Source organism: Lepisma saccharinum, chromosome 24 (assembly GCF_977018435.1).
Source record: "Lepisma saccharinum chromosome 24, izLepSacc3.1, whole genome shotgun sequence".
Taxonomy (NCBI): domain Eukaryota; kingdom Metazoa; phylum Arthropoda; class Insecta; order Zygentoma; family Lepismatidae; genus Lepisma; species Lepisma saccharinum.
In genome coordinates this window covers 45,455,543-45,473,307 of record NC_139252.1, presented here as the reverse complement: position 1 = coordinate 45,473,307, position 17,765 = coordinate 45,455,543, and the positions used below count along the sequence as shown (strand labels likewise).

The 17,765-nt window shown below is 34.9% G+C and overlaps 1 protein-coding gene across 1 annotated transcript in view; it reads right to left on the bottom strand.

The window, feature by feature from the left end:
• Nucleotides 1-17,765, bottom strand: part of LOC145977942 (serine/threonine-protein kinase ATR-like) — a 109,937-nt gene that overhangs the window by 9,732 nt on the left and 82,440 nt on the right. The window contains exons 30-37 of the mRNA XM_083110276.1: nucleotides 16,357-16,567; nucleotides 15,128-15,306; nucleotides 12,891-13,099; nucleotides 11,321-11,493; nucleotides 10,815-10,952; nucleotides 8,083-8,243; nucleotides 5,142-5,265; nucleotides 4,249-4,356 (exon numbers count right to left, since the gene is read on the bottom strand). Coding sequence (XP_082966402.1) covers nucleotides 4,249-4,356; nucleotides 5,142-5,265; nucleotides 8,083-8,243; nucleotides 10,815-10,952; nucleotides 11,321-11,493; nucleotides 12,891-13,099; nucleotides 15,128-15,306; nucleotides 16,357-16,567 — 1,303 coding nt within the window. The remainder of the gene's footprint in view (nucleotides 1-4,248; nucleotides 4,357-5,141; nucleotides 5,266-8,082; nucleotides 8,244-10,814; nucleotides 10,953-11,320; nucleotides 11,494-12,890; nucleotides 13,100-15,127; nucleotides 15,307-16,356; nucleotides 16,568-17,765) is intronic.

Below are 17,765 nucleotides of genomic sequence, written 5' to 3'. Positions count from 1 at the left end.
AGCATGTTATTTCACATTTCATGTTTTCGTCAAAAACAAAATATGCATGTCTTTACCATTGAGTTATTTAAATATTTGTATTAGATATAATTGGTTACTTCAATTAGAGGAACGGTAGGAAAGAATAAAATATTCACAGAGAATGTAAGTTATGGAAATTATGGTGAAGCAAGATTTGAAACCCATATGAAATCAGCCATAAATAACAACAATCTTCACCTAAATAATTGTAGCAAATAAACAATATCCTTAAAATCTGATGGAAACTTTTTCATGAGATATCAGCCTCTGACCTTAAAATGTATTACTTAGTAGCACATGATTTCTTCATGTTTTGTGGGATGTACGAAGAAGCACAAAAATAATATAGTGAGAGCAGGATAGAAGAAATGTACGTAAGGATTTTGTAGATATCAGAAACACTTTTGGTGAAAGTAGATTACTCTTGTAATCATTTAATGGTGATTATTAGGTTCTAACATAGGAAAATAAAGGAAATAAAATATATATACTGATGGTATGAAGCTCATACAAAAGGAAATGTAAACACAGGATTTCTCTTAACTTAAAATTGAATAATTTTATAGGCAAAAATAGCAAACATTTTGTGCAGAAAAATATACAAAATACTAATCATGTTAAACCATAAATAGTGTCAATATCATTAAATTGTAAATAAACATGGCAGCTGATATTTTTTGAACTATCAATAAAAAATCTCCAAATTTAAGGTAGAAAGATTATAAAAAATATTTAAGTTAATATTTTAAGTTACAATTATGTATAGAGTACATCCAGAATATTTCAGTTTCACTGGAAGAACAGTTACTTAAATTATTATTAGTATCATTAACAAACTCAACAAACATTTTCATAGTAGTTACAGTATCAGAAACAGAAAAATGTATGTTTACATATATTTTTTATTTGCTTTAATCAAACTGTTCAAATATTTTACAGGGCCATTTACTAGAAAAAGCCTTCCTATAAAAAACATATATCTATGTGCATGGTGCCAAAAAACATGCAAGCAATTTTAAGCATGTTTCTTTAAAAAAATCTATTTAAATAAAAAAAAATGATTTTTTAAATAAAAATCATGATTTATATCCACCCTAAGTGAGAGGAAGTACTCATTTTACTCTTTGCAGCACACTGCTAGGTGCACTGTTGTCACCTACTCATTCTTCTCTACCCTCTACTGCAGTAGCTGGTGCCAGGAAGCAGCAGACTACACCACAGAGGAGTAGGAAAGAACAGTGAGCTTAGGACATGCTGCAAAACAATACACAACAGGAGCCTACGAAGCAACAGGAGTGGTGGAAGTGGCCAGTGGAATCAATAGAACACAAAAAGAAACAGTTCTGTGGCTAAGTGAGTACTTCCTGTCAGTATATTAATGTTACTATTACATTAATTACAAATAGCTGTTTCTTTGTAATTAATGTAATAGTAAAGAGATGTGATTGTGCAGTCTACAGGGCATCATCCTGAAACACCCTGTATACACTTCAGAATGTATTTGATCAGACTTCCCTCCATTGGTCCAGAAAGAGTACACAAGGACAAAATCATGTAGCAAAAATTATTTACAAAAAGTTCATCTCAGGATAACTAACTAACTAACTCTCTAGCCTTCTTAAACCCGAAGCTTCATGGCTGCAGCAACACAGGCCTTCCATCTTTCCCTATCTTGAGCAAGTTCTATATACTCTTCTCCATCCCTACCGATTTCCCTTAGGTCCATCTCAACATTGTCCCTCCATCTTCGTCTTGGCCTTCCTACAGGTCTCTTACCATCAGGTTTCCCAACAAGAATCCTGTAAACTCCTCTTTCCTCTCCCATTCGTGCCACATGGCCTGCCCACCTAAGTCTTTTTGATTTAATTATTCTAATAATATCTGGACATGAATACAAATTATGTAGTTCTAAATTATGTAACCTTCTCCACTCACCTGTCTCCTCATCCCTTTTAGGTCCAAAGATTTTCCTAAGGATCTTATTTTCAAATACTCTCAATTTATGTCCGTCTTTCAATGTAAGGGACCAAGTTTCACATCCATATAATACTACAGGCAAAATTACTGTTTTGTATATTTTAACTTTTAGTGTCTTAGATATTAAACGAGAAGACAAAAGTTTATGAAGAGAGAAGTAACATGCATTTCCTGAATTAAGCCTACTTTTTATTTCCTCTTTAATATAATTTTCATTTTTTAATATTACTCCTAAGTATCTGAATTTGAAAACTGGTTCAAACGAGTTGTTATCAATAATTAGATTTTGATTATTACCTAACACTTGGTTTCGGCATGTAAGCATATATTTAGTTTTCTCTTTGTTAACTTCCAAACCTATCTCTTTAGCAGTTTTGAAAAATATTTTAGCATTATTCTTAATTGTATTCACATCATCCCCCAGTAAGTCTACATCATCTGCATATGCTAACAACTGAGTCACACCATTTAATTTTAGTCCTTCTTTAGTTTCTTTTACCTTCCTAACAGCATATTCTAAGGCAAAATTAAAGAGCAATGGAGATAATGCATCTCCTTGTTTTAACCCATCATGAATTGTAAATTTGTCAGACACATTAATACCCACACAAATTTTACTTTCTGTTTCACTGGTGCATACTTTTATCATACTAACAAGCTTCTTAAGTATTCCAAACTCTACTAATATATTATATAATTTATCTCTTTTGACCGAATCATATGCTTTTTTGAAATCAATGAATAGCTGATGGACATTTTGATTATATTCCCACTTTTTTTCAAGTGCCTGTCTGATGTGAAAATTTTGATCTGTAGTTGATCTGTTACGTTTAAATCCACATTGATAATCACCTATAATTTCATTAGCATATGGAGTTAGTCTTGTTAAAAGAATGTTAGACAATATTTTGTATGTTGTTGAGAGTAGAGAAATTCCACGGTAATTATTGCAGTTCATTTTATCACCTTTTTTAAACACAGGAACAATTATGGATTCTTTCCACTGTTGAGGGATTTCTTCTTTATTCCATATTAAACAAATTAATTTATGAATTTCACATATTAATGAATTTCCACCATATTTAATTAACTCAGCTGGTATTAAATCAATGCCAGGTGCTTTGTTATTCTTTAGCCTTTTAATAGCATCTTTAACTTTAGTCAAGTTAGGTTCTGGAACTAAAGGTTCTGCTGTGTGTACTTCATTTACTTCTGATTTATCTCCTACATGGACATTTAAAAGGTCATTAAAGTAGTTCTTCCATCTATTTAGAATATCGCTTGGGTCAGCTAGAAAATCACCGTCTTTATCTTTTATCAAGTTTACTTTAGGTTGCCACCCCTTTCTAAACTCATTTACACCTTTATATAAATCTCTGATATTTTTATTTTTGCTGTTTGTTTCAATTTCGTTAATTTTGCTTTTCAAGTAATCTCTTTTTTTACTTCTAAACGTGCGGTTAACTTCTCGCTTTATTCTATTATAATTGTTTAGATTTGTATCATCAGAGTTATTTAACCACCTAAGTCTAGCCTGATTTCTTATTTCTATTAGATTTTGACACTCATTATGACATTCATTATCAAACCATGGCTTACTTTTTCTCGGTTTATGGTATCCTATACTTTCTTTAGCTGCTGATTCTATTGCATTACGTATGTGCTCCCAATTCTTATTTACGTCTGTTTCATTTATATTTTCATCATCATTTAAATCCTGCAAAACATCAAATTTATTTGACAGTTTAATTTGGTAATCTTTCTTAATTTTTTCATCAGTAAACTTTCCTGTATCAAATTTTAGAACTTTTAGATTTTGTTGCTTATGATTTATCACTGAGAGTCTTTCTCTTAATTTAGCAATTACTAAATAATGGTCACTGGCACAGTCAGCACCTCTATGTGTACGAACATCAATTATACTAGTATGCCTTCTCTTATCAATGAGAATATGATCTATCTGATTATGAGTTTTACCATCTGGAGAAGACCAGGTATATTTATGGATATCTTTATGTTTAAAAGTGGTACTTTTCACAATTAAATTCTTTGAGGTTGCAAAAGTAATCAATCTTATACCATTATCATTACTTAATTCATGAAGACTTTCTTTACCAATCGTGGGTTTAAATGTATCATCTCAGGATACAAAAACTATTGAATAAATAATAAGTAAGACATATTTTACTTCTTTCCTGGATAGATATGGTCCAAAGAAACATAGATGAGCCTAATATGCTATGCACTTACGTAAGTACGGATATGCAAGTTGCGCCGCCTGGCTTCTGGATCATCTTGTAAAAATTTATTCACAATAACATTGAATTCCATCACTCGAGCATCCCTTCTCAGGTCATCCTGAAAGTAACAGAGTGAGCTTGTAGAAATGAATGAAGGGTTAATCATATATATTACAGATGAAACTAATTTAGCTATTTCAGTCAATAATGACATGTCGGTTTATTGGTGTAACTGTCAATACAAATTCTCTCGTTTTGTTGTTCTTACACAAATTTATTGTGCCTGAAGAAAGCAAGGGCACAACAATACAAATGCAAGAGTATGGAAAGATACTGCTGATCACAACATATGAGATAAAATAAGGATCAGAGAACTTGAACTGCTTGCAGAAGAAAATACATTTCAAAGATCCCATATTTTCTTAGTCATTTCATTCCACTTTGGGTCAAGTTAAATTTGTCTTCAGAACTCAAGGTCAAATTGTCCAAGTAAGGGGGAGTGAGGGGAAATTCAGTTTGCTGTTTAACTTGCCACTTCCATAGTAAATTAACCCACAAGGAATCAATCACCCCTATTCAACTTCTTATCTCAATCCTTGGCAATGTAAGATGCTGCCCAGACATTAAGGCTCGGCTAGATGGTAGACACCAGCAAAGCTATTTTCGAAATTTCCTCTCATTTCCAAAATCTGAAAAATTACATCTGCATAGAATTCCTTCTAAAGCATTCATGTGAATCTTCAGATGGTTTGCTTTTGCTGTTTAGATATTCGCAATAGTCTCATGGCTACATAAGTGTATTGAACTATTAAAATATTTTGTGCATGCCTTCAGCTGCATAAAATATTCATTTTGGTACATCCTTAACATACATTAATATAAATTTTAGAAGTACAAAATTACCTGGGGTTTGCACATGAATTGATACACACGTCCATCAGACCCTTTCAAGCCAATTTTCTTTGGTTTTTGAAGAGATGCCATGATGATAATTTCATCTTCAACACCAACAATGTACACTGGAGGGCTGAAAGAAAGCAAAGTACTTCAAGATACTTGTAATCAATGTACCAAATATAAAACACAGAAAATATCAGATACCGAGATGGAAGTTCGCCCTCTATGAGGTCAGTGGTTGCGAAGATACAATGCAAATGCATTTTAAATGTAGTGTAACTTGCTATTCTTGCACAAGTATGTAAAGAAAGTTAACTCATTGCTGGAAGAGGAGACGGTCGGTAGAAAAATACATAAAAGCTTACTTATGCAAAATATTGTTGTGATAATAACAATCTGCTACACTGATACCATGGCTAGAGAACAGTTGTTCAAGAACCAGTGGATTTTGTTCTATAACAATAAATAAAGTAGTAAGAAATTGATTCATTGTTGTTACCTTATAAGTCCTAAAATCCTCTCATGAGCTTCATCGTTTATCAATGTGAAACTATCCTTGTTATCGACAAAAAAGTGTTTAAGAGGAAGTGTTGCAGTTAGCAGCAGATCGAGTTTTAAATTAAAGGGGGAAATAAAAAATATTCACCTGAACATCACATGCATTGCAGTTTGACAACAGCAATTCATCAAAATGTGCTTGTACTGTACAGAACCTGTAAAATGTCTACATAAGACATGTTTTTCAGATGTCAAAATACATTTGGCATGTGTTTTTACATATATTCATCCAGAATTCATCTGCATGTACAGGCAATGTACACTTTTCTCTCCAGTGCATATACAACCCCTGTTTGTGATTTCCAACATTGTATTTTAAAGTACAAAACAGAGGGCCAATTTACGGCATTTGCAGGAACCTGTATGACATTTGACTTCAATCTGCCTGTTTTTGTTTTTTTGTTGCTGTCTTTTTGCATTGCGGAAGCCAATCTTTGGACATACTTTTCATAATAATGGAAGAAAAGCTGTGCAGTAGTAGATTTTGGAATTGTTCAAAAACTCAGAATTCCAGTCTCAAAGTCATATGAGAGTATGTGATGCCTGATGTAAATGCATTTCTTGCAATGCTAATCAGAATGTCGAAAGCACATGATATGGTGCCATACACATGCGTTCTACTTCCACATTCTACTTATGAGATTATTTGACATATTTTCTCTTGTGTAATTTTTCACTTTCTTGCTAGCACACACATTGTTTCCTTTTCTTGTCTTACATCATTGTAGATCTTCAATTTGTCCTTGGAAAATTGATTGTGTAAGTTTCAGTTGGATTTGTAGTGTAGAGGGATACTTCTACCTGCCATTGTCACTAACAGGAGTGCAACATCATCCTGCACAATGGACCGTCATCAGATATCTGATTTCTTCAGTATGTCGTCTGTGCTTGCTGGTAGAACTTGTTGAATGAACACCAAATTTCTGTTATACTCTCTCCCATAGTATCATTGCAAGTTGTCTATGCATCAGGCATCACATGCTCATGTGACAATCTTTGAGATTGAACATCTGCTCTTCTCTGTAGCTCCAACATTGTAACGAACCTGAGCGTTTATATTTGTAAGAAGTTAAGATTTTTTAAAATGTTTGTTACTTCAAATAATGTGCAAGCTGTCACAGACAACTATAGTTAGACTGATACAGTTGTGGTTGGAACTTGTGTATATGTTTAGAAAAAGCTGTCACAGACAACTATAGTTAGACTGATACAGTTGTGGTTGGAACTTGTGTATATGTTTAGAAATACGTCATAATCTGTTTGTGTTAACATCACTTTCTCATCTCAGCAGAGGAAGTGAACCCATCTGAATGTTTTTCACCTGGCAAGAGACTGTTAGAAAACAAGTGAAGGTGAAAAATCATCAGAAACATGGTAACGGTTAATGGAATGCCCTAATAGTGTAATTGGTAATTATTTTCGTTTCATTCTAGCTATACTCGGAAATAATAATTAAGTACAGAAACTTTCGCGTATTTACATTTCTGTTGTCCAACGTTAAATCTATATGCATTTGTGTTTAGTGATTGTGATTTGATATGTTATAGAATTGTTCTTTACGTCGCTTCAGAAAAGCAAAGAAACATAAGTAAATCAGTACATTGTTTGTAGGTCCACATACGATAGGAAATCTATGTGATTATGAAATATAAGCGATCATAAAACTGTGGTTAACTTGAAAACCATGTTGTGTTTTCTTTCTACCCAGCAAGCCCTGATGAGTGATAAAAGAGTCTCATGTTCCCGACAAAAGTAGCAGCGGACTAACTTTGTGATGACTGGTGTCCAACTGGAGGACGTTGCAACATCTACCACCAAAGAAAAAGAAAGAAAGAAGAAAGACTGAAAGGAAGGAAGGAAGGAAGGAATTAAACAAATAAGGAAGGGGGAGGGAGGGAGAGAATCATTACTACTTATTGAACAATTGCAGAAATTGAATGTGTAGTAGTTTGATGAACTCCCAGGCATTTAATGCACAACTCACAGCTGTTTCCTTGTACATGCTAAAAACATTACTAATTTCAAAGTGCACAGGAACAAAATATATTTTTGTTTCATTCTTTATGTATATGGTATAAATTATGTCAACTGAGTTACACACATCATTTACTGAATCAGCAGTAATGTATAATATAGAAGCTTCCACAAAGCCAAATGGATATTGAGCTTGCATCTAGTGTGAGCACCCTCAGGTTCATTTTCCTGGATGGAGCACCAAAATTAAACCTTGGTCCTCAAATAGCTACTGTGCCACAAAGTTTTATATGGTACAGAAAACTGAAATCAATGAGTCTAGTCTTAAGAAAAAGTACCCATCTCAATATACTGTGAATTTAAAGTACAAAAACACCTATAAACATGATTATTTCAATAACAAATTGATACATACTTAGGAAAAGGATTAAACTTAGGATCTGGAACACTATCAGGATCCCTTGGCAGTACAGGAACCATCAACTTCTGCACAGGCATCAGAATGTGGGAAAAACCTGATGAACTCAGTAGACGAGGTAAAGCATGAAGAACTACATGCATCTTGGCTTCCTGTGCCTGGAAATTAAAAAGTAAAATTTAATAAATGATGGATAAAAAAAACAAACATTGAAAGCACATTTGTAAAAAATAATAATGTAATCGGGGCTTAGAAATGCCAGCATATTACAATTTTTCAATGCAGCAAATGAGTTTTGCTGTTTCAAGATGTACATGGTTGCAAAATATATTCATACCTAACCAGGGGTTCTGGTAGTAGGCGGTGGGAGGCCCAGACATATGTGAACATACGGAGCTGCATTTGTTCATGCACATGAATATACTAATAGTGAAATATTTCCACATGTGTCGGGTGTGCTTTCTATATTGCAATTACTTTCCTATCTCATACTAATCAGTGTGAAAAGATGATTAATGAATTTGTACACTGCTCAAAATAATTAGGGGATCAGGCAAAAATAAGTAGGGGATCAGACCAGATATCAAAACTCATGTAGGCATACTAATACCAGATCCTTTATTTCATTCTGAGATTAGTTACAGCAAGATATGCTGTCATGATATCTGATGTTAATGACATATAATGACATCTGACGCGAAATGACAATTAGAGCATCAGTAGGACAGCACAAAAAAAAGCACAAAAACAAACACTACAGCAACTCTGCTCTAGTATGGTGTATGGTCTCCCCTAATGGCCAACACTGCTGCACACCTGCGTGGCATGGAATCAATGAGCTGGTCAATGAGCTGTTAGGGGATATGTCGCCACTCTGTCAGAAGGGCAATTTCCAGCTCTGTACGAGTTGTGGGAGGTGCTGATCAAGCTGCAACTTGTCGGCCTAGTGCATCCCAGATGTGCTCGATTGGATTTAAGTCTGGAGAGCAAGCTGGCGAGGGCAGACGTTCGATACCCTCCTAGTCCAGCATGTCGTCCACCAACCCAGCTCGGTGTGGACGAGCATTATCATCCATGAAACAGAAAGAATCACCAATGGCACCAGCATAAGGCATGACATAAGGTCGAAGGATCTCGTCTCTATACCTTCGAGCTGTCAAGGTGCCATCGCAGATGATGTGCAGGTCCAAATGTCCACCAATACTGATTCCTGCCCACACTTTGCGACACTCCAATGGTGTGTGCTACCTGGCGTTGTGACTGCCCAGCTTCAATCCTTCCTATGGCTCTCCAAGCCATAGCTTCCTGTAAATCACGTTGGTGCGGCATTGCCTTTCTCACCTGAACATTTACCTTCCCCAACTGAACTGCATCGCTAACCAGAGACCACTAGCATACAACTCCAGCATGCATGCACTCCTCCCCTCTACCCTTTGATATCACCAGTGCAAAGGTTACGTCATGTTTCAGGCACTGGAACTTTCGTTTACGAGTCTTTAGCAGCTGATTGTAGCTCATACAGGCGCTGACAACATATCTGGTCTGATCCCCTACTTATTTTTTCCTGATCCCCTAATTATTTTGAGCAGTGTATTTGTATTTTTGGTAATTTTACTCTGCTTTTCTACCTCTCTAGGTCAATGGCAATGAAATATGCATGCCTTGACCAGGATTCAAGTCAAGAACCTTTAAAGGTAAGATTGTGGGTCACACACTCAACACAATAAATTAGGATTGAGTTGATACTGGTGCCAATGTATCGGTATCAGAAAGTATTGGTCAGATTATATTTGACGATACTTTCCCAGCATTTTAGTTTTCTTGCGGAGTTGCAAAAATGCCCACGCAACTCCTTCGCAGTTTAAAGTTATGCAAAATTCATAGCACCATGATTGTGGGGGAAAACTGTATTTTGTGATTACATAACATGTATTGTAATATTCTGATGTAATTCTTGAATATTTTGATGCAAAACTCTGGTAAATTGATACATATAATTAGAGTGGAATACTCATTCACTAACATTAATCTGTATTTTGAACAACTAATTGTTACAATTTTCATGCATCAGTATGTGTTCTAAGTGGTATCATTTGTAACTGATGCATTTTCTTACATGAAATTCAAGATACACTTGTACAAATAAATCACTTTTTAGAAATAGTTGCTTTTCACAAGTAACATTAGTGTAAACTGGGTTCTGTTTCAATTTAACAATTACTTTTATAGCATAAAAGGAAATTTCCTTTCCCAGTTACTCATATCTTAAACTAAATGGTCACCTGAATTATCCCACCTGGAAGAATGGAAAGTAGATGACTACTTCAATACTGGGATTATGAAACATGTTCCATCCGGATCCTTGTTTCAGAAAAACTTTCCTTCTATTTTGATTATTTTATGTTGCTTTTCTACCTCTAGGATTAATCATGACAATGAGGATGAATTACGAACTGGCGCAATGGATAAAGGGACAAAAACAATGGAATCCTGCCCAGCTTTTCATAAAAATATAATCTTTGTATTGACATCGGTACAAATACGAGTGATACCATGATTATATATTTTTCAAAAGATTGTGGCTCAAGAGCTTATAACAGGAGAATAGAAATGTAAAATTTTATACTATTTTGCTTTACTGAAACCAGAAAGGTAAAATCTATAAGTGGGAAAATACTGGGGTTCCACTGTTTTAACATCTAAGATCCCTCATTAACATGAATACACACCTCCTGAAGATCTTTGTTGGAAAGCTCAATCAACCTGACTGCTAAGCTACTATAGTCAGAAATCAACTTTTTCATATCTTCATCTTCAAAATGTCTCAGTATTTCTTGACATCTCCTTGCACGTAATGAGAAAGAAGACTGAAATGAGAATGTGTTAACCAAATTAGTTATATACAGAATTGCAGTAGCATCTACGTATAGGTGGTGGCCCAGAAAAAAGTAGAACACAATTAAACAACACTAACTTATTAGTCAGGCAGAATTTCACTTGAACTGTCAAGTAGGGTATAATTATTTTTTATTGCTTTTCTTTGATATATATTATTTACTGACTCAGAAACCGAATGATGCCACCCTGGCAGGAAGATGTCAGAATGGTCTCTTGGCAATAACTACTTTATTTTTACTTGGATGAAAATATTTGAAAGTTTCAATGGAAAAAAAGAGATATTCATAAACATTAATGCACACAATTATTTTCTAATTGTAACATGACTTGACTTTACCTTCATAAACACCAATAACCTCCACAAGCTTTGATGTGGGTACCATTTCACCATTTTAATGATAATACGTCTCAGCTGATGATACACTTCAGGATGTGGATGACAAATTCTAGATGTTATTTGTGAAAAAGCTGTGAAGAACATGAAAGGTGGCAACTTCTCCAAATACGAATCTGCAATCAAGAGAATCATATTGCATGATTATCTATGTGCAACTCATACACAACATTAACAAAAGTAAAATTGAAAATACTTACCTGAAATGTGACATGCAAGATGAGGTCTGCACAATAAAAAATAGGGCTGAGCCGATACCAATGCATCAACCAATACCATTGGAAGCATCAATTGAAATGCAATCACCAATACATAGAGGCACATATTTTTAGTAAATAAAAAAGCCAAATTTCGGTACAAAAATAGTCAATTTCGGGTTCAAAAGCGGTAAATAAAATTAAATTTCGCTGTTATAGGGGTGAAAAATCAGCATATAAAATGACATTTTGGTTTTAAAAATGTGAATATAATCCCAAATTTGATTTAAAAACTGCACTATTACACAAAATAAACATATCCCTTCTAATAGCACATTAAGTCATTACCAGAATATTAAGTTTATTCCTGTATAAAGCGGTACATTTTTATTTCTCAAATGTTTACAGCAGAATTAATCAATTTTCAGTGAATTGCATAACTTGCAGGATAATTCTGACTTCAGAAAGTGTCGCGTCGGTATAAAAACGGTAAATTTCGTGTTTAAGAGTCTATTCACATTTTGCAGTTCATTTCGCATCATTTCGTGACAAAACAGGGTAGGAAAATGCATCTCACACCTTTCAGAAACATGAAAAATTAGCATTACAATGTATTATTTTAAATTTTGTGTTTTCGTGAAAAACGAAATAGGCATGCCTGTACCAATACAGGATGCAACTTTTCTGGAGGAATTCGGGAATCTCACGGGATATGCACAAATGGGACACAACACTTTCATGGAGTCTAAATTTTTTACAACAACATTGTGGGAAGAAATTTTTTGAATACATTATTATCCCATGCTAAATTGAGAATAGTTTAAAGCAAAACCCAAAACTGATGGAAGAGAAGGTGCATGAAGGATTCTGTCCGAAGGATCTTTTGTTTGTGGTTGCTCCATAGTTTTCTGGCATTATCCTGGAAGTTATGCAAAATCTGAAGTTACCATTGATTTTGAACCAATATTATGAGGGAAAAGGTATTTTGTGATTACATAACAGGTATTTTAATATTCTGATGTAATTTTTGAATATTTTAAAGATAAACTGATGCTTATAAATGGAGTGGAATATTCACTCACTAATATTAATCAATATTTCAATCATTGTTATCAGCAGTGTCACCAGTATGGGTATTGGCCCAGCTCTAAAAATAATAAATATTTTACTTTAAATTTCCTATCCAGAATTCTGCCCAATATTCTACAGAATTACAACTAATATTAAAAAAAATCTTAACAAAATATAAATTTCATTCAATGTGTGTACATTGCTAAAATTATGAATAAAACAAAGTGTTACAATAAATACATTACCTACAATTTTAGTCATCTTTGTTAATGCTGATGACATTGACTTCAATGATTCATTCTGCCTTTTACTACCACTTTTATTTTGCTCCTCAATAACTGTTGTTCCAAGATCTAACCATATTCTTAGCATCCGTGGCATAGACAGATACAAATGGGCAGATCCATACAGCATCGACTTTCCAAAAAGATTGACTATGTGCATGTCCATGTCTCTGAAACATGTTGAAGAACTACTTGAGCACACATCATAGTACATATTTAATATACTTGAGCACACATCATAGTACATACTTAATATATCTTTAGAAAATCACACACAAAGTTCCATTTATTTGTTACCTAAATTTTCCCCTCACCCCACCCACCCAAATCACACACACATACACAAAGAGAAAGAGAGAGAGGGCAGGAAAATGTTTAATTGGAATTCAACCTTCTTAAAACCACTTTACAACAGAACGGATACAATATCAGAGGCATCAATGGGGCTCTTACAAAGGCTGTTACATCACAGCAGAGACCTGCCATGGATAACAGTGTGGCCCTTTGGCTCTTACAAGGCCCGATTATACACACAACACAGTCCCTTTGTTGGTCCTTAGTAGGGATGTGACGACGCTGAAAATTTGCTGATGCCGATGTACTCACTGATAATTTTTGGAACCAATACCGATGCCAATATTTAACCGATTCCGATACATAAAATTATTAAACAGAAATGGGATGTTATTTTCTGGATGACAAAAATAAATTTGGTATGTACATTTCTATTGCATATCATATGTATATACATATATATTCTCAAGAGATGTGAATGTACATTTGCATCTACAAAAGGTTGTGAACCTAGAGATTTAACATTAGTACGCAAGCAGTTCTTTGAAATGCAAAATGAATTCCTGTTCTGCCAGATTCAACTTCAGAAATACGAGATTTGGAAGCACTTCAGGAAGTAACCTACTTCTTCTCTTATTGCAAATCTGTTCAGCAACACTGAACACTCAATCACTGAATACTGATGCAGCAGGTATGCCCAAGTATTTTCTCAGCACTTGCTTCAGGATTGAATACTCATTTTTGAATTTCCAATACAACAGCAGATCCTGGTTCAGCAATGTACTGTTTTATTTCCGATTTATAGTTAGGTTGATCCTCTGAATGAGAGTTTGAAATAATTTTATTACAAAAACTCTACAATAATGACGAATCATAACCAAATTTTCAATAAATCTTACAAAACTAGAATATAAAACTTATTAGAAGGTAAAAACTCTAGTATAATCTGTACCGGTTTAAATATCGAATTTTTGCCGATTCCGATACTGATGCCAATATGTCAATTTCTGCCAATTTTCATACATCTGTAATCGGCTTCGGCACGTCCCTAGTAAAGGAAACCCATTACAATTGTTGTGCATTCATTTGGACACACCTCTTGGAAACGGAGCAGAATTCTTACCAGGCTTGCCACACAGAACACCACTCAAGCCTGAGGCCCTACTCCAAGCCAAGGATTGGATACACAGTTACGATCTGTAATCCTATTTATTTCTTACTAAGGTGACCTGGGATTCTGAATATCACGAGTATACTGCATTCCCTGTGAATGTGAAAGACTATACATTGCACATGAAGGATACATCACAGAACAGCAATGAAAGGAACATGAGACTCTTCGATGAGCAGAACACAGCATCACCGAAGGTTACACTTTTACTTGCAGACACCAAATCATAACTAAACATGTCGGCTAATGGGAGAGAAGAGAAAAAGAATCCACAGCCATTGACAGAAAATGCACAAACCTCAACAGGGACGTGGGACTCTAGCCCAGTCATGCATGGAATCCACTTCTCTGTAAAAGTATGACACTCACCGAAGAAACACAGGCATTCACAGCAAAGCAACCACAGTACAGAATCTAAGATCTGCCACCTCATCCAACTTTGCCTTAGACTTGATCTCCATATCTCTCATGCTTTAAGAAATAACATTTTACAGAAATACAGGAACACTTGAAACTTGGAGGACACTAAGGTATTGCTGTAGGTAAATAAAATATTCATAGAGAAAGAGTGCATAAAGGCACACATTACAAAAATAATTTAAAAAATGTTTAATGCTAATTAAAATATCTTCATTTACTGCAAGTTGGAATAAAAAGTGAAGATATTCTTACTTAGGTACTTCTTAGGTAGCGTATTTCAATAAATGAATTACATTAACAAAACCTTACTTACATTTTGGACATATCCAGTGGATCCAACTGAGATGATATGCGATCATAACATTGTGCTATGCACACAAGACTCTCTTCCCAACTTCGACAAGATTCAACAGCATCTTTGTATTGTTCAATTGTTTTGTCTATATCCACATTCACAAGTTCTTCACTGTACATTGCAATCAGAAGTTTAGCCTGTTGAAAAAGTCATTAAACAGTTATAAAAGGAATTATTTTTTTTGCAATTATAGCAGCAAAAAAAGTTTCAACTGCCATTATATAAGAACAATTGCAGAACAAACATTCTTTTCTCTACCTCTTGCTTAATCAGGTCTTTAGGATACCCAGCATCATTGCTAATGACACATAACAGGCAATAAAAGTAACTTCATATGAGCTTCTGTGTATTTCATGAAGTCTCTGGCAACACTGTTTCCTCCTCTCCATCCCTCCTTCAATCTATTGTAACCTTGCTTACTCTGAGTTCCATGTGTGCATACGAGAACAATCTTTGCACAAATTATTTGAGCTGCATAGGCCTGAACTAGATTACGTTGTCTGCATTTACAGAGGAATCTAAGGTGGTTCTGATATTTTGCATATTTAATTAAAGTCTTCTCACAATATCCAAAATATAATTTTTCACCGGATCAATACTGGGTGACAAACATTCTTTATTTACATGCATTGTGTAGCGCTAGGCAATGGATAGAGGCATACATATTTTGTTTTTGACGGAAACACGAATCGTAAAATAACACACTGTAATGTTCATTTTTCTACCATGTTTTGTCATGAAGTGATGTGAAATGAACTCTAAAACATGTAATTTTGAGCTTATTACCAACACAACACTTTCTTGGGAGCACAATATTATAAAATTTTCCTCGATTTTACATTTCCCCATATTTTTAGTTTCTTCAGTAGGGTCCGCTGGAAAACATAAAATCGAGGTTCCACTGCATACGATCATCAGACTACAAGGAGTAAGTTAAAAGGTGAGCATGTTAAAAGTGTAAATGCCTTTTTAAGGTTCACTCCCACCAACTCACACCCTCTGCTCGGCTGCTGCTTTCTGTTAAACAAAACCATAATTCTTATCTTGCAGCTTAGAAACAGTACACAAATATACATCTCAACGCAGCACTCTTCCAACAATGCAGGAAGGAAATGCACTGATTAAGAGAGAGAGTTTATAAGTCGGCAACTGCAATCGCGGTTCTCTAACATTAATTTTTCACGAACCTCTGCTAGAATTTTTTCCTCTTTCAAAGCCATCTGCTGCCCTGAAGTGGGCTGAGGAAAGTAGCGTTCAACTCCTCTTCTCAATATTTCCAAGGCACGGGAATTGTCTCCAGTCTGCCAGTAATGTTTTGCCTTTGCTATGAAGGTCTCGTGTAGATTGAACTCCTCGGCTGCCAACAGGTAATTGCTTGACAGATCACAAAAATTGGCTCTGTGGAAAAACAAAAATTTCATTATTAAAATATACAATAATGAACATGTTATAGGGATAGACAAGAAAACAGCCACATTCACATAATGCAGGGCTCTGTTTCAGGGCAGCTCAGGTTTTCAGGGATATAATGGCTAATGGAACTGAAAGTTTATTACCCATACCTAGAGGCACATATTTTTGGTAAATAAAAAAGCAAAATTTCGGTACAAAAACTGAGTCAATTTCGGGTTCAAAAGCGGTAAATAAAATAAAATATCGGTGTTATAGCGGTGAAAAATTGGATGAAAAGTGGTATATAAAAAGACATTTTGGTTTTAAAATTGTGAATATAATCCTAAATTTGATTTAAAAACTACACTTATTCCACAGAATTAACATTTCACTTCTAATAGCACATTTATGTAGTTATCAGAGTATTAAGTTTATTTCTGTGTAAAAGAGTCCATTTTTGCTTCTCCAATATTAACAGCAGAATTAATCAATTTTCCAGGAATTGCATAACTCTCAGGATAATTCAGACCTCCGAAGGTGTCGCGTCGATGAATAAACTCTAAATTTTGTGTTTAAGAGTTAATTTCCCTTTCTGCAGTTCATTTCGCATTATTTCGTGACAAAACATGGTCACAAAATGCATCTAGCACCTTTCAAAAACATGAAAAATTTTGTCAAAAACGAAATATGCATGCCCCTACCCATGCCTAACCTTTCAGTTTGTTGACAATAACACCTTTCCAACTAAGAACAGTTGTTGAAACATACTTCTAAAAATTTACTTGGTTAACAATCGTTGTTTAATGAATGTAAGTGTAAGATGATAATTAGGGATGGACAACAAATAACTAGTGTCTTGCACACAACTGTACGCATTGCAAGGCAAATCTCGAGTGTCTGCCTTTTACAAGAAAGCACGTTAGCTTTCCCTTGTTGGATTCTGACCTCGCACAAAGGGGACACATCTTTTCTTTCCTGTTCCCAGGTACCAAAAACAGCACAGTTAACTCGGTTTTCCACTCCAGACTCTTTCCTACCATTAGTCATTCCTCTCCCCCCAATATCCTGGCAATCGGTACCTGTTCAAAAATCCATGCTGCTTTGTTGATTGCTCTGTAGACTGTTTGAAACAAGACTTCCTCCCTCCCCTCATCTTCCTCTGCACAACTCCCATTTCCCCCCTAAGTGGAGAGACACAGCTTTT